We start from the raw sequence: 23029 nt of genomic DNA on the forward strand, positions 1-23029 counted from the left end.
TGTTTGTTTTTGTCCAGGCTGTGGGACATCTGGTTGCTGCTGTGTTGAAAGAAAAGGGGTCGTCGTCTCTGATAAATCATGCTTCAGATCAGGTTGGTGTTTATTACCACTGTCAAGGTGGCTCAGGGCAATTTGGAATAATCACAGTTGTGTCTGATATATTTTGAAAACCCTTAATTCTTTCAGTTGCAGATGACAAAACATCTCTTTTGAGGCCTGGTTGCTACTACATTGTCTTTGTATACCTTTAGGTCTCGTAACCCTGCGATAAGTTTACAAAGTTGATTTCACACTCACTGATAATTTGCTTGTATGATAGTAATCATTCTTTAACGAACTCTATATGCCTTCAGTATATTTGGCGCCCTATATAGTTTGGAAATCCATGTAAGTTATCTTTTGAAATGTGTAGCAATGTGAAATGTGTTGAAATACATGTGCTTTGTTCATGTCGACAGATGTTAGTGGGGTTAAAGAAATGAATGTACATGGAAATTGAAGTTGATGTGGTGCAGCAGGGTTGCTATTTGAAATTAGATACAGTAGAATTTTCTTGGGACTACACTTTGAAGTATCATTCTCCTGTGTTGTTAGACTGTGCTAAATTCCACCTGCCCTGAGTTGGCAGATGCCTGAATTGACATCTAGACTTGAGTGACCTCCTGCTTCCTCTTGTTAAACTTTACTAAGCTCTCGAATCCTGCCTTTGTTGATCTACATTGACTTCCAGTATCCCACTGTCTCCAATATAAAACTTTTAAGTGGAATTTTTAAATCCCTTTACTGCCTTTCACTTCCCCAATCACTGTACCCTTCGCCAGCCTTACAACCCATTGAGAATTCTCAACTGCTGCGAAATGTCAGACCCCTAACCCCTCACTATTTGTGACCATGTCAGATGTCACCCAGGCCTTAAACTCAGAAACTTCCTTCACCACTCTGTTAACTTCCAACTCTAAGCTTTTACTCATCCTTTGGCTCAGGATTAATTTTTTTCTGATTTTGCACCTATGGAGAAACTTTACTTTCCTTTAAAATGCTATACGAAAGTAATTTTTGTTGAATGTTTGTTGTCCCATGTCGTTGTAACTCATTTATCTAACCTGGTACAACAATCCTGAACTAAATTATGTTGTGTGGACCAAAAAAGCAACAGAGAGTTGCAAGAGTTATTGAGCACTTAGAATGGTGAAGTTTAACTATTGAAATTTAGACCATGAAAGTAAAGGGGTAAAGGACAGGGAGGGACAGAATTTCATATTTCCAGGAAATTTTTCTACTGTAGTATGTTTCCAGACCAATGAAAAAGGAGGCATTGTTGGATGTGAATTCTGAAAATGAGATGGGCCAAGTGGATCAAGTGTCAGTAGGAATACATTTAAGGGAGAGTGTCATAAGTTATAGGGTTACTTGGAAAAGACACTGACCGGTCCAGCGGTAGAATACTGTAATTAACTGGGGGAAAGTCAACATAACTGAAGTATGAAAGTGTCTGGTCCAGATAAATTGGAGTCAGGACTTGGCATGAAGAATGGTAATCGAACAATGGGTTACCTTTAAAGATGAGATTGTTCAGGCACTGTCAGGGTGTGTTCGCACAAATGGGCTAGATAGGGAAAACAAATGCAGAGCTCACTGAATGACAAAAGAAGTCGTGATTAAAGTCCAGAAGAGAAGACGTTTTCTCCTGAGAGACATGAAGTGGATAATACATTTGAAAACCAAGTTGAATATAGAAGGTTCAGAGGGAAAATAAAGAAAGCAAATAGGGAGGCAAAGAGTGTATGAAAAGAGACTGTGAGCTAACATAAAAGGCAATTTGAAAGACTTCTATGGAAATAATAAAAAAAGGTTCCTACTCTAAAGGGGGTGTAAGAGCAGGGAGACCCCCATATGGCATTGAAAGTAGAGGACAGTATGAGAACTTGATCCATAAAGCACTTAGAGTCAGAGTGGTTTACAGCATCATCAAAAAAAGGCCATTTGGCCCAACTTGACCATGCTGTCCAGTTTTTATAATTTGCCTAGTCCTATTTTCCTGCATTTGGTCCATATCCCTTCATACCTATCCCATCCAAGTACCTGTCCAAATATTTCTAAAATGAAAATAATGATTTTTAGCTTCATCAAAAGGGGCAAAGAGAACCAATGAGATTACATTAAACTTGTACAAAACATAGGCTTAGACTGAAATCGAATCCCAGGTCCAATTCTGATGCCACATGAGGTCAAGTCAGAAGTCACATGACACCAGGGTACAGTCCAACAGATTTATTTAAAATCACAAGCTTTCGGAGCGCTGTTCTTTCATCAGGTGATATCACTGTGTGACTTGTGACTTTGTCCACCCCAGTCCAACACCAGCATCTCCACAACATGAGGTAAAACACAAAGACGTTAGAATGCGCAGGAAGGAATGGCTCCTAGGGTGAGCAATTTACGTCACCTATTTTGGAGAAGTTGGGGCCGCCTTACCTGGAGAAAAGACGGTTAGGAGATTTGCTAGAATTGGTCTGGACAAGGTAGATAAGGAGACGAAATTGCCTCATCCACCTAACTGGCAAGGATGTTGAAGTGGGCAGTCTGGGGCTTCCTTAACAACCTCATTTAACTAGAAATCCTCAAAATTCTGGGCTGGACTCTTGTGGCGAAGAGGTAGTGTCCCTACCTCTGGGCTAGGAAGGCCTGAGTTCAAGTCCCACCTGATCCGGAGGTGTGTAATGACATCTCTGAACAGATTGATTAGAAAATATCTGCTCTAAATCTGGGACTTCTCCAGGCTGTACCCCATTTCCCTCTAACACCTTAGATTGGTGGAAGCCAGTTCACAAATATTGTGCAAAATTGTTTCATTGTTTTATATACCTGAAGGATGTGGTCTTTTTGAAGATTAGATGAGCATACAAACAGTTTCTGACCGTTCTTTGCATTCTTGACTGAGTTTATATTTATGCTTATACTTTACGGGGAGTTGTTAATGTTAATGAAGTGAGCAGGCTGAATTAAACATTAAGGGCTGTCTCTGTTTCCTTGGCTAGTTGATGGAAATGATTAGCTAGTATGCAGAAATGATAAGCCAGGCATTTTAATTGACTATTGTGATACTGTTCTTATCATCACTTTCTCCCCCAGAGCCCTGCGTTGAACCTGTTATGGGAGAAGTGTTGCAGTGACAATGTGGTGGTACGGACTGCTTGCTGTGAAGCATTGGCTGCACTTGTTGCACAGAACCACGCTGATTTTAATTATGTGCTCAATGGAATTCTGAACCTAATTCCTTCTGCCAGGTACCTGAAATCATTAAATGTGCTTCAGCGAACCTTTTTGTCAGATGGCCACACTTCGGTTATTTTAACGGATAATGTCCTTTGTCACAGCATTGCATTTGACTGTGCAAACTTATAATTCACATGCATGGCTGATGAGAGTTTGGGAAGGTGCTTAGTCTATTTTGGGTTTTTTTTGAAAGATGAGGAAAATAAGGTATGTGCACTTTGTCCAACTTTTATCAGTTTTCAGTAGATTTTGGGAGAGAGTGTTTTCTCTAAACGTTGGAGAACAGACACTTTGACATCTTCTCTTGAGGTGTGTTATATGCTATTTTGTGTAATGCTTGTTAATCGGGAGAAACATCTCCCCTGATCGATTTAGTTGTTGAAGGACAAATTTGTTAAATGGTACACATGGCTCATCGATTGGCTGGATGCTGTAGGTTTTGGGGCCATGACTTTGACGATTCAACAGTTACACACGTGACTACATCAGAAACTCTATCCTCTCTTCTGTGCAAAAGTGTACCAAGAACTGAGCCTCTTTGTTTCTTTTTGAGAAAGGAGTGAAAATAATTTGTGGGGTAAAACTCAACACGTTTGAAAGTACACAACAGCTGTTCAGTGGACACACCAGAGTAAAAAATGTTGAAACCAAAATGCGTGAATCCGTGTGCACTGAATTCAGACCTCCACAGGAGTCAGTGTCATGTCAATTTTACAAAGACTGTTCCAATATTGATTGTTGCTCTGTACCTTGATCTGGAAATGTGCTTATGGTCACAATGTCAAAATATCATCCCTTACTGCACCAGTGTGACACTTCTTTCATTCCTGCACTGGTGATCCTTTGCCTCATCCAAATGCGATTGCCAATTGTAGCCAAATAAGGGACAGTGTTATATTTTAGGCCCATGTCCATCAGCAACTGTGTTAGGATACTGCTCTTGAGAGAGAAACCTTATAAACTGCAGATAGACTCCTGTCTGCAGTTTGTAAGGTTTCTCTCTCAAGAGCGGAGTCTTAACTCCTGTCTATCTGGGATGAACTGGAACCTAGATGCTGGGAGTGAATAACTATTATATAATTACCGGCAGGAGCACATTTTCACCTTATTTCTGTAAATATAACAGAGACCTTGTGTTGATGGGCATCCCAAACTTTAATGTTTTTGGCTTTACCATAAATCTTGGAGTAGCATCATGTGTTATGCTTACTACATCAGAATATTTCCCAACCACTTTTTAGTCAAATTTGGTCCCTTTCCATTCAAAATGTAAGTTATTTATTGTTAATATTGTAGAATTCTCCTTTGTTTCTGGATTTGATGCATTTGTATGGAATTATTTTTATAAATAAGACAAAAGTCAGTGACCAATATTATTAACTGTTTGGCTCATCTAAAATCAGTGTTAAAATGTTCTTGAAGATCACCTGGAGAATTCCATGCTATTACGTTATTTTTTGATCATTTTTATTATAGCATAAACTTAGCATAGCAAATTTTAGTTCAGAAATATCTTTCTGTGAATAACTGAAGCAATGTATTGAACTTTTTAAAAGCAGTCAAAATCCAGAATTTTTGGCTGATGCACTGGAAAAGTACTGTTGTCATCAGAAAGAGGTATCTGATTTTAATTAGTGTCCAGAGAAACTCTTCTTAGATTTTGCAATATCCCTGAAAATAAATTGAATGATGTTTTGTCTTTCTCTCAAGCTGACACATGTAAAGTAGTATTTCCTCAGACTGGCTCGAGTTCTACAAAGGTCCATTTTCTCCTTTTGTACCTTCTAATATGATAGTTCCCTGGTATGAAAATTAAGCATATAAATTTCATTCCAGATACAGTGTCAAACATGGACTGACATTCGTTTTCTCTTCCAGTAATGTCCAAGGCTTGATTCGAAGTATCAGTCAACTGCTGCAGATGCAAGCACAGGGAACTGATCCAAATGATAAAACAGTGTATTCATGTCCGTATGCCATCAGGTAAATCGTAGATTACAAAATATTTTTGACCATTTGTTGTATTGCAGTGTTTCATTGCCCTAGTAAGCTCTAATGCTTTAAGATATGTCAGCTGTTACAAACTAATAACATCTCCGGATTGCCTAGGAAATGATGTCATGATAAATAAAAGTTTTTGCTGCTTGCTAAATGTTAAATCTTTACTTGAACCAATCAAAAGGTGCTGTCGATTCTTATAGAAACATAATTTTTCTAAGTTACAGTTTCATTGAGTGAATGGGTACTGTATGGCTGCTGAAAAACTAGGTATGCTCTTACTTAATGGGATCATTTCACGACTTCCGATCACCTTATGTCAGATAGGAAGATCTTGGAATGTGTCTTGAGGAGCCTGGAATGATACCAAGTTGGAAAGACTTTGTTATATCTGATGATTTGAGAAACTTAGATTGTTCTCCTCAAAGCAGAAGAGATTTAATGGAGGGGTTCTAAATAATGAAGGTTCACCTTGACAGGAAGAAGTAAAAAAGCAGAGTATTACTTTAATAGTGAATGACCGTGAAACTCTGAGCTACAGAGTAATCTAGATGCTCTAATGTATGCATAACAAAATGTTACTACGTGAGTGCAGCATGTAATCAAGCCAACATATAGCATGCTTTCATTTCGATTAAGACAGTTCTGCATAGGAGTAAGGATGACATCCATTGCTTGCACTAGGCATTGGTAAGACCACATCTCAAAGACTGCTGACACTTTTGGTCGTCTTATTTAAGGAAGAAGTGCAATGTGTTCAAGGCAGTTCATCGCCACTTGGAGCAAGGTCTTGTCAGCAAAGATTAGAAAATCTGTTTCCACTGAAGTTTACAAGAGTAAGGGGTAACTTGATGGAAGAGTACAAAATTCCAAAAAATGTTGGTGGGTGAACATAGAAAAGGTGTTTCCTTTTGTGGGCGAGTCCAGAACTGGAGGAAAATGAGGTCACCCTTTTGAAACCGAGATGAGGGGTATTTCTCTCTCTCAGCAGTTTGAGAGACTTTGGAACCCTCTGCCTCAGAAGGGTCAGGGAATATTTTAAAGGTGGAGGTAGATTGATTGCCTCGCCTATGGGTGGTCAGGATAAATGGAAATGTGAAATTTGGAAAACTAAGTGCTTAGACGCGATCTCTCTGAATGGAGACTTCTGCTCCTTATAATGATGTTCACCTTCATTATTTAGAACCCCTCCATTTTATTAGGAGCAGAAGTCTCCATTCAGAAAGATTGTATCAAAGCAATTGGTTTTCCAAATTCCACATTTCCATTTACTGGATGCCCCTGTTTGCTATGATCTGTCTGTACTGCTTGCAAAACAAAGCTTTCACTCTGCTTGGGTACGTGTGACTGCAAGACATCATTTCAAATCAAAAATAAAGTATTAACAAGATGTTTGATAGGGATTTGTACAGGGGAGATGAGAGGTTGTTGTGGTCAGGAGCAAATTATCCAAAAGAATGGGAGAAGTAGATTCAACAGTAGCTTTCAAAATAGAATTTTGTACATAAATTTGAACTAAACAATTTGTAGGGTATGGAAAAAGGGCAGGGGATTAGGGCTGATTGCATTCTTTCCAACATAGAGCATGAGCCAATGGGCTTTCTTTCCATTTTGGATTTTAATATCTTTATAACATGCTTTCAGTGTTGATACTTTCTAAGGGAAGATCGTTTAATTCCCATACAAATTTAGGGTTTGACAGACAAGCTTTGGGTCGCAGGCAAATGACCAGACCATAAGCACTAAGGACATGATTATCCCCTGGCTGGACATGGCAAAAAAATGTGGCAAGTTGGCTTGGACAGATGCCCTCCCCTTCTTGCTACCTCAGCACTTACAGATGCTCCAAGGGTCACCAGCTTCATTCGGCATCAATGAAGGCCCTTATATTGTCAATTAACGGCGTCATTTCACCAATGGCCTGATTATGTGTCTTTCTGGTGGTAATGGGGACTGGTTTCTGATCAAGGCAGTCTCCATGGTGCCAGTCAGGAGCAGGAAAGTGGGTTTCGGGGTTCACTGATGAAGGCCATGCTTCTGACTTTGCTGATCCTTACCCTGCAAGATCCCAAAGGTAGGCACTTATATTCTCACCATTTAAGCCCCTTAAGCCTCTGTCTTGCCACTCAAGGCATGATCGCTAGAACCAGAAACTTCTAGCTTACGATTGGCTGGCCGTTCAGTATTTGAGCATCAAGGCTCTGGATGTGCAAGCATGAGCTAATTGCTTGCATTGAACATCATACATCAGCGTAAAATGTGAACCTGAGACCATTGATCCAGATTCTTTTGTCTAACTGTTGAGCTTTTTAAAATAAAAATCTGTTGATTTGGACTTTATCCATCTTTAACTGCAGCAGTGACTTAAGGGACATGTTTTTAAAGGAAAGAATTGTAACATCAAGCTGTACTGAGGCATAGAATTTCAGATGTAAATGTTATAATATTGTTGAGCTTGATATAAGGTCATTTGGTGATAATTGCTAAGTTAAGTACATTATTTATTAGAAAATTAATACAGAATGATACAACTGGAGATTTGACCAAAGCTTTGGCTATTGAGGGGGCTGTACTTTGTTTTGTGCATCAGTAGCTGCCTTATAAATTGTACTTCAGCCCATTGATGGTTATTCATTGTGGGACCTTCAAAGGTAAATCAAATTCAGTTTCCTATGAAGCTCTGGAGATCCTAGCCAGAGGTTAAGCACACCCTTCATCTTACATTTATTGAATCATGATGTTGCTGCTCTGTGTTAACTGTGTCTGGGTGATGTTGGAAAAAAGAAAACCCAATAATTTTCAGGAACAGTTTTGTGAATATCCATGCATTAATTGCAAGGTGAAAGCACCTCCCACTCCTTTGATCTCTTTTGGGAGTCCAAAACTAGAGGGCACAGGTTTAAAGTGAGAGGGGAAAGGGATAAAAGGGACCCAAAAGGCAACTTTGTCACGCAGAGAGTGGTGCGTGTACAGAATGGGTTGTCAGAGGAAGTACTGGAGGCTGATACAATTGGAATATGTAAAAAAGCATCTGGGTAGGTATATGGATAGGCAGGATTTCAAGGAAATGAACCAAATGCTAGCAAATGGGACTAGATTAACAGCATATCTGGTTGGCATGGAGGAGTTGGACCAAAGGGTCTGCTTCCAAACATGCACCACTGTTTCCGTGAAAAAGTTGGCCCTGAGGTCTCTTTCAAATCTTTCCTCTCCTACCTTAAACTTGCCCCCTTGAATTTTAGACTCCTGTACACTTTTGGGGGGGCGGGGGGGGGGAAGATCTTGAATATTCACCCTTTCCATGCCCCTCGTGACCTTAGAAGCTTCTGTGAGGTCACTCCTCAGCCTTCGATGCTGCAGGGAAAACAGCCCCAGCCTATTCAGCCTCTCCCTTTAGCTCAAACCGTCCAACCCTGGCAACATCCTTGTAAATCTTTTCTGAACTCCACAGCATCTTTCCTATCGCAGGGAAAGCAAAATTGAACACAGCATTCCAATAGTGGCCTAAACAATGTCCTGTACAGCTGCAAGCTCACCTTCCAACTCCTGTACTCAATGCCTTCTTTCAACTCTAATCTGCTCCTCCAGAGTGAAAATCCTTGACTGTGTGAATAGCATGCTTGAATATCCTTGTGTCTTTTCTACTGAAGCATTTTCTTGCTCCAGAGTGCCATCCTTCATCCCATCTTTCTAAAATAAGACGATTCAATTTTTCTTTTTAACCTAAGTATGGAGTGATACGTACCGTGCAATTTTGTCTGTAATATTTCCAGTTAGAATTGTCCACGTCAACTTTTCCCATTTTAAAGAATTGGTAGCAGCAGCCTGAAATGTTGTTCATACAGTTTTTATATTTTGCTTTATGTCAGTTTGCCTGGGTTTGCAACAAAGCAATCATTTTTATTGCTGAACAATAATGTGAAGTGTTTTCTGAGGTTAAACAATCCATCAAGATTGACAATTTGAAAGATCTATTCACAATAAAACCTTGCTGAAATAATTTGTTTGGTTAAATTGATGGCCAGTGAAGCAGAGAAATTGAGAGCTTAAAAATGTATAGTATTGTCCTAGACTGTTTAGTGGCAGTGATGGATTATCAGAATGGATATATGATAACTAGATATCTGGAATTATAACTTGGCTATTATGATATGCTGTGTTCTATTTTAATTAGCAGCATTGCTTTGTGTTTGACATGAGTTGTAGCCAGACCATCAGTTTATGTGGCAATTCAGTGTAGGCTCCTTGTTTGCATTTTGCTATGATGTATGCACACAAGAAGGAAGGACAATACGTTATTATTCTAATACTCCGTGCACGTGATTGCACCCAATTTCACAAGCACTGAAGCAGTCAACATGGCAATATAAATGTGAGCTTTATTTGATTATTTTTGGAACAGTAGTTTTAAATTTTGTGTAAATGGATGATTTCGTATTCTGCAGTTGAAAGCCTTGATTACTTGATTGTTAGACATCATAGGGAGACTTACTTTTTTTAAAAGCTGAGAATAAGGTTTTTTTTATTCTTGGAGAATACAGCAACAGTCTCTTGAGTTTACCATGAGTCGTCGCCAAGTCTCCCAGAATTTCAGAAATGTGTGTCTCTGTTGTTGGATTACTGAGTTGTCAGCAATTGTACTGCAAACTGTTTAGTTGTAGGGTGAAAGGGAGTTAGCTCGAGGACAGCCAGTTGACATTCTATCTGGATGAAAAGTTGATGTTGCGTGTAGTCGGAGGACGAAGAGGGTGAAGAGGGTAGAGGGAAGCCATTTTTGCCATCAAGTTATAGGCTTCTGCACGAGTTGATGAATATCACTGACAGAGGTTCTGAGCAGTCAGCGCTATTGAAAGCGCTAATCTCATTCCCGATGAAGGGCTTTTGCCTGAAACATCGATTTTCCTGCTCCTCAGATGCTGCCTAACCTGCTGTGCTTTTCCAGCACCACACTCCGTGCCAATGAAAGGATGCTCGGCTTTGTGAGCTACCATAATCTGATATGGTTGCAGAGACACAATGATGAATTGTCTGGGGATTCCAGCACAATTATCAAAACAGGCTTTCCTGCCAAAAGTGGATTTAAGATAATCCCCTTAAACTGAGGAACACTACAGCTTTTCCTCAAAGTCTAAAGATCGGGGAGAATATTAGAAACTGGGAAAATCCAAGGACAGTTTGCTTAAAAAAAGGACAATAATGCTGTAGAGAGTATGGTATGTGATAAATTTAAAAGAGGAATATTCCTCTCCTTAGTTTGAAGTATGAGCTGTCTATAAAAAGACAACTGTGTTTAGCCAATCGGGCTTTTAGCGACTTGTTACCATACAAATTTTAAAATTTGCTATCTTAATTTGCCGTTCTTTCAGTTTTGAGCTGGAAATTCAAATTCTCTCTTGAATCTTAGCAGGCTCAGTGGAGGTTGCACACTAAATGCCAAACTGTCCGAAATGTGCTGGGTATTGCAGCTTTGTTTTGTGGGAATAAATAAATTTAAGATCAGTGGTTCAGCGCTTGTTATTCAGTGTCTTTAAAAACACTCAATGAAGTGGCAGTTTAAGTGTCTGCTACTGTTTCATGTCGTCCCAATAACTGTTTTCTGTGAAAAATTGTGGAAGGAGGCTGCACTGTTGAATATCATATGAAATCCTACTTATAAACTATCTTCCATAACTTCTTCCTGAAAGAGTATCTGTAATAAAATTAGGGCTGTTAGCTACTTGTGTTTTTTTTCAATAACTGCCTTGATGTGCTCTGTTTTTGCTACTTCCTGGTGACTTCATTGTCCCCTTTAAATGTTAAAGGCCATGCTCCAACATAAAGTAATCATACTGGATCAAATACTCATTATTTTATTCGGGTAAAATGTCAAATAGATGTGACACAACGGAACTCATTTGTTGACTTGATAAGGTTGAGAGGTGAGAAGTAATATGAAGACTTGGTGTGTAAGGTTAGCTATTGATTTTAGCTTACGGTGTAATCAAGTTCAGCATTTGTCTTGTTAGTGTCTCCTCCTTTAATTAAAAAGCATACCATTTCTCAAAAGACACTGTTTGAAGCATCATTAACGTCCTGTCAGACAGAAGCATTCAATCTAAGGTATAATGACTTTATCCAGTGGATAAATGAGAGGAAAGCAAATTGTCCCTTTGTGTTAAATAGTCCTGAGAGACATCTAGCAAATGGCTTGACTGAGGTTAGACCAATAGTGTCCTACTTATCCCTTTCATCTGGACTATTTGCTGTTTTTTTTAACTCACTATCTTCTGGTGCTTTGCTTGGAATTAGACTTCAATAGGGATGAGGTTGACAGGTGTATTTATTATCTGTTTGGTAATTTGGAAGTTTGGGTGATGTGTTGAGATGTGCAAATTTTAATTTTGTGTGAGAGTGGCATTTCCACAGTTTTACTCCATAACATAAATGATAATAAATCAGTTGGCTCTTATGCTGTCTGGTTAGGAACAGGTTAACATTGAGCATGGCCAGGAGATGGGCTCTGCGGTTGCTGAAGCAATTCTTTCAGAAGTTCATGCCTCATTTCATGCATCACTTCAACCCTGTCAATGCAGTGGATGTTAACTTGTATTTGACCAGTGAAAGGGCAAGGTTAACTTATCACAAAGGTACTCTTTGGCAACAAATGATATTGTTCAAGTAGTCACCTTAACTGTGTTCCTGACAAATTACATGCAGTGACATTAGATAGGTTTCTGCTGCTTAATGTGACAAATCTCCATGGGAACCTCTCTGAGGACAGAGATGGTCAGGCAGATTGTAACTGGTCACTCTATCATACCAAGTGACAAATTCTAGATGAACATGACCTTTTGAACTCTGTTTTGTTGACCCCAGGAAGCCTTTGACTATCTTTGAATCTTAGAATTTATCCTTTATCTCCTGGGGCATTTTCATTTTGAGTTTTTGCAATTAAATATTACTATTGCATGAGATCAAGTAACCTGGTCATGAATTCTTTCTTTTAATATTTATTATATATTATTGCAACTGCAATTTGATTCCAATACCAAATCTCAATTCATCAAGCAGAAGTCCAGTTTCTTATTTGAAAGGGAACGGTTCAATCTGTCACGGATTACCGAAACTTGACTACTCTTTGATTGGCGTTAGTCATTCCCAGCCACAATATTTGAGATGGAACTCTTTGTTGAAAATGTTTTTGATGCACTTCAGTGTTTTCGATCAGTTTTTCTTGGTGGAGGAGAGCGGAAATGCCAGACTTAAGGGTTTGGGTATTAAATATACAACATAAAAAGAATTATAAAAAAAGCTTTGAAGGGGGTAAAAAGGGTGAGAAGAGACTTAATCAGGGTAATTGATGGACCCGGTGAGCCAAATTACTCCTCCCTGTGCTCGCAACACTTCATAAGAATACCTCTTGATTATCAGCCTCGTTTTCTTGAAACTAACTCCTTGAGCGAGACTCTGCACATAGGCTGTTTGTCTATCAGCATCGACACTGTCAAGCTGTTATAGAATCTGTAATACCAATTGGATCATCTCCCATTCCTGTGAACTCCAGACATGTAAATTCATTCCACTGAACCTCTGCTTCTAGGCCAATCCTGTCAACTTGGAATCAATCTAGTCAGCTTTAGCTTTAAAAGCAAACCTGTCGTTCTTTAGGAATGGGGACCAAATCTGGGCATGGTCCTGCAAGTATGCTTTCACCACAGCACTATATTATTTCAGCAAGGTTTCTTCAATATTACACCAACCTCCTTACAATAAAGGATAACTTAATATTTGTCTTTCCAATTCTGTGTTATACTTGCACGTTGACTTTCTGTGGCTTGTGTACAACATCTCCCAAGTGCTTCTGCATGCTAAAGTTTCTTTGTTTCTCTCTTATTAAAATTTGAACGTAACTGTTCTTGATATTTGACTGTGGGGCATCAAAGACCCCTAGCAAAACTGGAGTCAATGAAAATTCCGGGGAAAATAATCAGTCCTGTTTGATTCATGCCTTGCACAAAGGGAAATGGTTGTAGATGTTGGAGATGGTTCATTTCAGCTCTAGGATGTCATGTCAGGGGTTCCTCGGAGTAGTATCCTCAACCCAACCGTCTCCAACTGCTTCATCCATAATTTTTGTTCCGTCATTGAGTCAGAAGTGGGGATGTTCGTCAATGGTTATAGGATGTTCGCCATTCACGATTCTTGAGAAACCCAAACAGATTGTCTTGATATGCAGAAGGATCTGGATAACATTTAGGCTTGGGCTGATAAGTGGCAAATAACACTTCAGTCACACAAACACCAGGCAATGACCATCTTGAACAAGAGAGAATCTTACTGTTATCCCTTGGCATTTAATGGCTTTACCATTGGCTCCCACACTGTCAACATCCTTGGGGTTACCAGTGACCAGAAACTGAACTGGACTTGTTATTATAAATACTGTGGCCACAAGAGCAGGTCAGAGGTGAGGAATCTTGCAAATGTATTTCACCTCCTGACTCCCCATGTCCATCATCTACAAGGCGCAAGTATAATGGAATACTCCCCCATTTTTGAGATTAGTGGAGCTTCAACAACAGTCCAAGTTTGACATAATCCAGGATGGATCTGTCTTGACTGATATCACATACGATCTGAAACATTCACTCCCTCCATCACAGAAACACATTGGCAGTCGTGTGTATTCCTGATGAAGGGCTCCTGCCCGAAACGTCGATTTTCCTGCTCCTTGGATGCTGCCTGACCTGCTGTGCTTTTCTTGCACCACTCTAATCTTGACAGTAGTGTGTACCATCTGCTGCAGAAATGTACCAAGGCACTTCACACAGTACCTTCCAAACGTATGACCTCTACCCCATTGAGAAGGACAAGAGCATCATCTGAAAATATCCATCCAGGCCACTCATAATCATGGGTTGAAAATATATCATGGTTCCTTCAGTGTATTTGGGTTGGGACCCTGGAACTCACTCCCTAACCACACTCTGCATACATCTATGCCTTGTGGATTTCGTCAGTTCAACAGGGTGACCTCCTGCCACCTTGTCAAGTGAAATTGAGTACCGGCAATACATGTCACATAAGCAAAGACATTTTACACTCTAGCTGGTGTTCATTTCGGTTCCTCCAAATGAAACGTTCCCCACACTTTCACTTCATTTTCACCTCTAGACCACACACTCAACTGATTTTATCTTTTTGCACCTCCCGTATATTCTCCTCACTGCTTACTTAACTTTGTATCATTAGCAAATTTGTCCATCTTACAGTTTGTCCCAAATTGGATTAGTGATGTAGACAGTAAATGGCTGAGACTCAAGGTTTAGTGTTTGCGACAATCTGCTGCCCACCACAAAATTCCTCTGTTTATTCATACTTCCGACACAGGTCCATTTAGAGTTGCCTTTAATTGATGGTAAAATGGCGTAGTCAAGAGAAGCATATGTTCCTGGTAATGAGCCCATGTGATCTGGTTGCCATGGGTGATGGGGTTCTGCTCTTAGTCATGTTGAAAGTCTGGTGCTGAGTTTAACATCTGGGCACAAAGGAAAAGAAACATGACCTTAATGCTGTCGGATGAACAGGCTTGGAGACCGTCGACAGAGAGAGAGGGAGATGCTGTGTAAGCCACAGCTGGAAGACCACGAAGTTTGAGTTTTTTTTCTTCGGAAAGAAGATAACAGAATGGATTTGAGAACCAAGCAATCACCCAAATGGACCTTGGGGCTGTAGATCAGCTCAATTCTGCTCAAAGAGATTGAATTAAGTGGATTTGTTAAAGAGGATGTAGTGGGCAACTTGCTGTGATACGGCAGGAGAAAAGAACCTGCTGAAATTCCAGAAGGAATTTGAATTTTGGCAGGATGGTCAGAGAGATCAAGAACAGTAGGGCATTTTGAGTTGCTTTTGTTAGGGAGGCAGGGATGGGTATCTTCTTGAGCACTTCAGAGAATGTCAAAAGAGGCAGAAAGATTTGGTTCCAGGTGTGTTTAAGGCTATTGAAACCTGGATCAGTAGCAGTAGTGTAAGAAAATATGAGAAATGATTATCCTAAGAGAAACTAATGGTTGGGGAAACTGGATTGAGAAAAATGCTAACATCTGTATGGCTCCCTATTTTGATCCAGAAAGGCACTTAATTAACGGACTACCAATACTGAAGTGGAGACCAAAGATCATTAATATGTTAAATTTCACCATCTCGGGCATAATGTTCTATAATGCTAGACTTGTGCTACCTGCTGTGATCATCAATCAGGTAGTGAACAATTTAATCAGCCCCACTAGGCATGATTTCTTATGCTCACAAACCATAAATATCGGTATCAAAGGTGAGATTTTTGCTCATTCTACTTCATTGTTTTCAATACCTCATTATTGGTATTAAAAGATCAGTCCCCCAATTACAATGTAACTAGCAGTGCAGCAAAGAAAGTTATTGAGAGCAATGTGAACAAACCATTTAAGATGACTGTGTTTCCTTCCACTGAATAGGAAAATCAGAGTTATACATGCATCAAATCAGCTGCTTGCATGTTTTCAATGCAGTTAGACATCAGAAAAAGTGACACGGTTGAAGTACTTAATTATGCTGTAATTCTCAACCACCATTTTTGGCTGTAGTTTAGGTGATATAAAAGTGCACATTAGAATGCAGTGAAGAAAAATAATATGGTGACAATTATTTTGAGATGGTAGAAAATGCTGAGCTATTGTAGAATTCCTACAGTGTGGAAATAGGCCATTTGGCCCAACAAGTCCACACCGACCCTCCGAAGTGTATCCCACCCAGACCCATTCCTATTCCCATTCCCATTCCCATACCCTATTCCATTATATTTCCCCTGACTAATGCACCGAGCCTACACATCCCTGAACAGCACAGGCAATTTAGCATGGCCACTTCACCTAACCTGCACATCTTTGGACTGTAGGAGGAAACCGGAAAACTCTGAGGAAACCCTCACAGACACCGGGAAAATGTGCAAATTTTAAACAGACAGTGGTCTGAGGCTGGAATCGAACCCAGGTCCCTGGCGCTGTGAGGCAGCAATGCTCGCCACTGTGCCACCCAATATCATCATCACATCTCATATTTGACCACCTGGACAGGTTTTTAAATTCAGATACAAGTTTATGAACAGACAAAACTTAAATATATTATGAAGACCAACTTTAGGAAATGTTAACTGGAATTGAATGCAATAGTTTGCTGGCATACTTATTGTATTTATTACGTATATTTGTTTATAATTTAAAATGATCTGATGCCAAGTTTGTTTTTACTTTAACACCATCATTCTTGAGATGTGGAATCGGGATATTTTGTTGGAGACCCAGCTGATGAAGTATTCCGTCTGTGAATGTTACGTTTTGTTTTGCTACAGAAACCCCCCACATCCTTTTGTTTTCGTATTGGAAAACCGACCCGACAGCTGGCCATTTCTCCTTCAGCAGACAGCTTCCATTTTTCGACAACCTTCGAAGAGGTAAATTTGTAATTTCAATAGTGAGATATTTGTTAATCAGTGATAGCTTTCCTGTAAGATGATTAACAAAGCAGTTGCGTTAGTTATAAGGAACACGTTTTAAAGGAGCCACGTTGCACACTGCCAATAGACAATACTCAATAGGTGCAGGAGTAGGCCATTCTGCCCTTTGAGCCTGCACCACCATTCAATATAATCATGGCTGATCATCCTTAATCAGTATCCTGTTCCTGCCTTATCTCCATAACCCTTGATTCCACTATCCTTGAGTGCTCTATCCAACTCTTACTTAAATTAATCCAGAGACTGGGCCTCCACTGCCCTCTGGGGCAGAGCATTCCACACAGCCACCAGTCTCTGGGTGAAGAAGTTTCTCCTCATCTCTGTCCTAAATGGTCTACCCTGTATTTTTAAGCTGCGTCCTCTGGTTCGGCACTTGCCCATCAGCGGAAACATGTTTCCTGCCTCCAGAGTGTCCTATCCTTTAATAATTTTATATGTCTCAATCAGGTCCCCTCTCAGTCTTCTAAACTCAAGGGTATACAAGCCCAGTTGCTCCAATCTTTCAATGTAAGATAGTCCCGCCATTCCAGGAATTGACCTCGTGAACCTACGCTGCACTCCCTCAATAGCCAGAATGTCTTTCCTCAAATTTGGAGACCAGAACTGCACACAATACTCCAGGTGTGGTCTCACCAGGGCCCTGTACTGCTGCAGAATAACCTCTTTGCTTCTATACTCAATCCCTCTTGTTATGAAGGCCAGCATGCTATTAGCCTTCTTCACTACCTGCTATACCTGCATGCTTACCTTCATTGACTGGTGTACAAGAACACCCAGATCTCTCTGTACTACCCCTTTAACTAAATTGATTCCATTTAGGTAGTAATCTGCCTTCCTGTTCTTGCACCAAAGTGGATAACCATACATTTATCCACATTAAACTGCATCTGCCATGCATCTGACCACTCACCTAACTTGTCCAGGTCATCCTGTAATCTTCTAACATCCTCCTCACATTTCACCCTGCCACCCAGCTTAGTGTCATCAGCAAATTTGCTAATGTTATTACTAATAATATCTTCTATATCATTTAACATATATTGTAAAAAGCTGCAGTCCCAGTACTGATCCCTGCGGTACCTGCAGGGTCACTGCCTGCCATTCTGAAAGGGAGCTGTTTATCACTACTCTTTGGTTCCTATCAGCCAACCAACTTTCAATCCAAGTTAGTACTTTGCCCCCAATACCATGCACCCTAATTTTGCTCACTAACCTCCTATGTGGGACTTTATCAAAAGCTTTCTGAAAGTCCAGGTACACTACATCTACTGGATCTCCCTTGTCCATCTTCAGAGTTACATCCTCAAAGAATTCCAGAAGATTAGTCAAGCATGATTTCCCCTTCATAAATCCATGCTGACTCTGATCTATCCTGTTACTACTATCCAGATGTGTCGTAATTTCATCCTTTATAATAGACTCCAGCATCTTTCCCACCACTGAGGTCAGACTAACTGGTCTATAATTTCCTGCTTTCTCTCTCCCACCTTTCTTAAAAAGTGGTACAACATTAGCCACCCTCCAATCCGCAGGAACTGATCCCGAATCTAACGAACTCTGGAAAATAATCACCAACGCATCCACGGTTTCTTGAGCCACCTCCTTCAGTACCCTGGGATGTAGACCATCAGGCCCCGGGGACTTATCAACCTTCAGACCTAACAGTCTCTCCAACACCAATTCCTGGCAAATAGAAATTCCCTTCAGTTCAGGTCCTTCAGCCACTGTTACCTCAGGGAGATTGGTTGTGTCTTCCCCAGTGAACACGAATCTGAAGTACCAATTCAATTCTTCTGCCATTTCTTTGTTCCCCATAATATATTCCCCTGTTTCTGTCTTCAAGGGCCCAATTTTAGTCTTAACCATATTTTTGCCTTTCACATACCTAAAAAAGCTTTTACTATCCTCCTTTATATTATTGGCCAGTTTACCTTCGTACCTCATTTTTCCTCTGCGTATTTCCTTCTTAGTAATCCTCTGTTGTTCTTTAAAAGCTTCCTAGTCCTCCGTGTTTCCACTTATCTTTGCTCTGTTATACTTTTTCTCTTTTAACTTTATATGTTTCTTAACTTCCCTCGTCAGCCATGGCCACCCATGCCTCCTCCTAGGATCTTTCTTCCTTTTTATACCCTCCTGTACTATATCAGAGTGGTGTCGGTGGGTATGTCCCTGTGACTCCTAACTTGCTTTTTGCTGAGGAGGTTCTGAAGCTGGCAGAACCTAGAGGAAAGGAAAGGAAAGGTCAAGCATCATCTTGAACCTGTCTCATGCTCCTCCTCTTGATTGATAGTAGTGTGTCATTTCTCAAGGTGTTGGTCCTGAACAGTTGCTTGTCTTTATGTAGAGGAGTGTTGTGTGTAGTGTAGAGATGATACAATAAGGGAGAAAATTGCAGTCACGCAATAAATGGATGAAAAAAAAATCTTCAGTTTAGATCTAGCAGTATTGTTTAAATTTTCTTTGATCCTTTATTAAAGGTTAAATGCATCCATTGTGCAAATGATGGCACCATTTTTCAAATATCTGTACTGTGAACCCTGCTGCCTGCGAGAGAACTCTGAGCTTCGACTTAGCCTTCTTCAGATTGTACTTCAAAGCCAATCTCAAGAGGAACAGAATGCACCTACTCTCTTTACCCAGCAGGTCCTCCAACTCTTCTTTGATCTTGTTCCTCACTTGCAGGTAAGACCACTCCATGCCATTGTACAGATTTTTTTCTGATTACGTTGATGTTAAAAGTTCACAAGTTACAGCTCTTTGAGTTCCCATAGAAGCAACAGTTGGAGTCATAGAATCCTAAAGGTTGAAAACACTTTCCTTCAGCTTAAATTAGCTTTTGGAAGTGATTTTTTTCAGAATGAGATTATCTATAAATTTGTTCTTAAAATGATATTTAGTCTTTAACTGTGGAGTTTAGTAGTCTTGAGCACTTTTTGTCCCTTTCACTCTCTCATGTGCACACCCTCTTACTCCCTCTTTCATTCTGACTTGCCCATTTCCATTTGCTCTCTTTGGATCTCTATCTGCCACTTTCTCTCTCTGCCCACTTCCCCATATCTGCCCCTCTCTTTTCTCTTTCCTTTCCTCCTTTCTGACTTGCCCCTTTACTCTTTTTGTTTGCTTCTCTCTCTGTCTCTTTCTCTACTCCCTCCCCCGACTCTTTTTGCTCAATCTCTCCCTTTCCCGGCCCCTTTATCTACTCTCCTTTCTGTTGAAACTAAATCAAACCCAACAGTTTTGAGCTCAAAAGTCACACATAGGGAGCTACTCAGCCCTATAGTTAACAGCATGTTGACCCTTTTCATTTTGTCTAACTTTGAGCCCACTTCATCCCATGATCAGTGACTGGAAGCAAACTGTTTGACCAGAAACCAGCTCTCTGAGAAATGTCCTGCTTAAAGGGACCATTACCCCAATACTTAATGTAGGATTTCCCTCCGAGCACCTGGGACATCACAAAACAAATATTAGAAGTGACTCTACTCAGCTTATTATGGAATGTTGACCAGATTGTCACCCTGTGTGATTTTATTGTACTGATATCAAGTGAGTATTTGAATGCACTTAAATAGATGCAGGGGATGTTGCCTGTCACTCAAAGTTATAGCCAATCTTGGAGCACACTTAGGTGATTGACACATGGCCATTAAGGTTGTGCCGAATTAAGATTAATCATGGGAATAGTTACTGTCTGCTGCACTCCAGAGGAGAGATTTTGTTTGATGCGTACCTTCCTTACTATGGCAGGAACTTGACATGTTTCTCATTCACAACTAGATTAGTCTTGTTAAATCTATTTTCTCTCATCTTGACCTTTTATTCCAGTTGCCATTTTACTTAATTGTCACATGTCAAAATGAAATTATTTCAGTGTAATGTCACTTTGTAGCTTCCTTGGCCATTATGTGGAAGACAGGATAACTACTGTTATTGACCCTGAATGGAATTCAAATCCACAGCCTTTGCTATCCTAATTAAACTATGGAGGCATGATGAGTTTGAGTTTGATTTTTGTTGTCACATGTACCAAGATACAGTGAAAAGTGTTGTTTTGCATGCAAAAGAGGATGATCATATCATACAAAGTGCATCAGGATGGCAGAACAGAGGGCAGAATACAGTATTACAGCCACAGAGAAAGTACAGAGAGAGAGAGATCAATATCGATATTGAGGGGTCCGTTTGAAAGTCTGATGACAGTAGGGAAGAAGCTGTTCTTGAATTTGTTTGTTCAGGTATTCAAATGTTTACATCTTCCGATTGACAAAAGAGGGTGGAAGAGAGTATAAATGGGGTGGGATGTACTTTGTTGATGTTGGCTGCTTCCCTGAGGCCACAGCAAGCGGAGACAGAGTCCATTGATGGAAGGCTGGTTTTGATGATGCATTCACAACTGTCTCTAATTTCTTGCTGTCTTGGGCAGAGCAGTTGCCATACCAAGTTTAGGATAGGATGCTTTCTATGGTGCATCTATAAAAATTGATATGAGTCACTGTGGACATGCTGAATTTCCTTCACCTTCTGAAGAAGTAGAGACCTTGGTGTGCTTTCTTGACTGTCGCATCGACATGGATGGACCAGGATAAATCGTTGGTGAAATTGACTCTGAGGAACTTGACACTTCCAACTACTTCCACCTCAGCCTCATTGATACAGACAGTGACGTTGTCCTCCACTCCGCTTCCTGAAGTCAATGACCAGTTCCTTCATTTTGCTGACACTGGGGGAGAGATTACTGTCTTGACACCATGCTACTAAACTGTCTATCTCTTTCCTGTACTCTGTCTTGTCAGTTAGGAGAAAGTGAGGACTGCAGATGCTGGAGATCAGAGCTGAAAATGTGTTGCTGGAAAAGCACAGCAGGTCAGGCAGCATCCAAGGAGCAGGACAATCGACGTTTCGGGCATGAGCCCTTCTTCAGGATTCCTGAAGAAGGGCTCATGCCCGAAACGTCGATTCTCCTGCTCCTTGGATGCTGCCTGACCTGCTGCGCTTTTCCAGCAACACATTTTCAGCTCTGTCTTGTCATTGTTTGAGATCCAACCCATTACGGTGGTGTCATCAGCAAATTTGGAAGTCATGCCTTATATAAGTACATAACGGTAATAGAACAGAACGCAGAATTTATTGTTACAGCTACAGAGAAGGTGCAGAGAAAGGTCAGCTCTAATATATGAGAGGTCTGTTCATTTGTCACGTAAAAGCAGGGAGGAAGCTGGTACATGTTTTCAAACTTTTCTGTCTTCTGCCGAGGGAAGAGGGTGAAGAGAGTATAACTAGGGCGAGGAGTGTCTTTGATAATGTTCATTTGCTTTCCCGAGGCAGCGGGAAATATAGATGGAGTATGATGCATCTGTAAAAAATGGGTCCGAGTCATTGTGCCCAGACATCTATTGAGTTATATTTAGCAGGAAGACACCGGCCAGGTTCTTACCTGAGAAGGTAGTTGTAAGCTGCCTTCTTCAATTGTTGCCGTCCATGTGCTGAAATAAAATAGACCTTGAAGGGCATAAAAATGCCTCACTGTCTAATCCCTCAAACACAAGGACAGTGTTTCCCACGTAATGCTGGGGAAAATCTTTGCTAACATTACCTAAATAGTTATGCCGAGTGGAGGGCTGAGAAACTCTTGCCCAATGCCTATTTCAAGTAGTAGCACTGATGTGACCCTGTCAGGCAACTTAAAGAACAATACTGGGAGAGATATTTGGACCCATGTGTTCTTGTTGATCTTTCAAAGGCCTTAGGTCAGCAGTGAGCATTTGGAAATCACTGGGCAAAGTTGACTATGCTGAAAAGTTCATCCAAATGGTCCATAAATTTCACAATGACGCACAGCTGAATTCATGGAAGCTGGGGAAGGTTCTTCTTCTATATCCTGACTGTCATGGAATTAATTAAAACCATCAGCGAAAGGAACATTCAGTGAACTGAGAGCTGGTAAATCCTGAAGTCATAAATTACTTATGAGCAAAAGTGAAATCTCAGTTTAGATTGCATTTTGTTCAGGGAAACCACAGTGGATGCTATTGTAGTGAATGCATAGAAAATGCGTAAATATAAATCTGAAATTGAGATCTGCGATTCAGTCAATAGGGTGGTGATTGCCTGGTTAAGATGTTCTAGCATGTGTGAAGGAAATACGTTTAACTGTGACCTCTCAAGTTCGGTGGAAGATGTGTACAGGGTGATGACTTTGAGTGTAGAGGTGTGTTGGTAATT

General features: G+C 40.4%; 1 protein-coding gene across 3 annotated transcripts in view; it reads left to right on the forward strand.

Annotated features, from left to right (window-relative positions):
• The window catches only part of focad (focadhesin), a 189461-nt gene that overhangs the window by 24722 nt on the left and 141710 nt on the right, over positions 1-23029 (forward strand). For all 3 annotated transcript variants that reach the window (XM_072590215.1, XM_072590210.1, XM_072590222.1), the window contains exons 3-7: positions 18-92; positions 3133-3287; positions 5155-5259; positions 16643-16744; positions 19285-19489. In XM_072590215.1, the coding sequence (XP_072446316.1) occupies positions 18-92; positions 3133-3287; positions 5155-5259; positions 16643-16744; positions 19285-19489 (642 nt within the window). The remainder of the gene's footprint in view (positions 1-17; positions 93-3132; positions 3288-5154; positions 5260-16642; positions 16745-19284; positions 19490-23029) is intronic.

The sequence above is a fragment of the Chiloscyllium punctatum genome, chromosome 2 (assembly GCF_047496795.1).
Source record: "Chiloscyllium punctatum isolate Juve2018m chromosome 2, sChiPun1.3, whole genome shotgun sequence".
Classification (NCBI taxonomy): domain Eukaryota; kingdom Metazoa; phylum Chordata; class Chondrichthyes; order Orectolobiformes; family Hemiscylliidae; genus Chiloscyllium; species Chiloscyllium punctatum.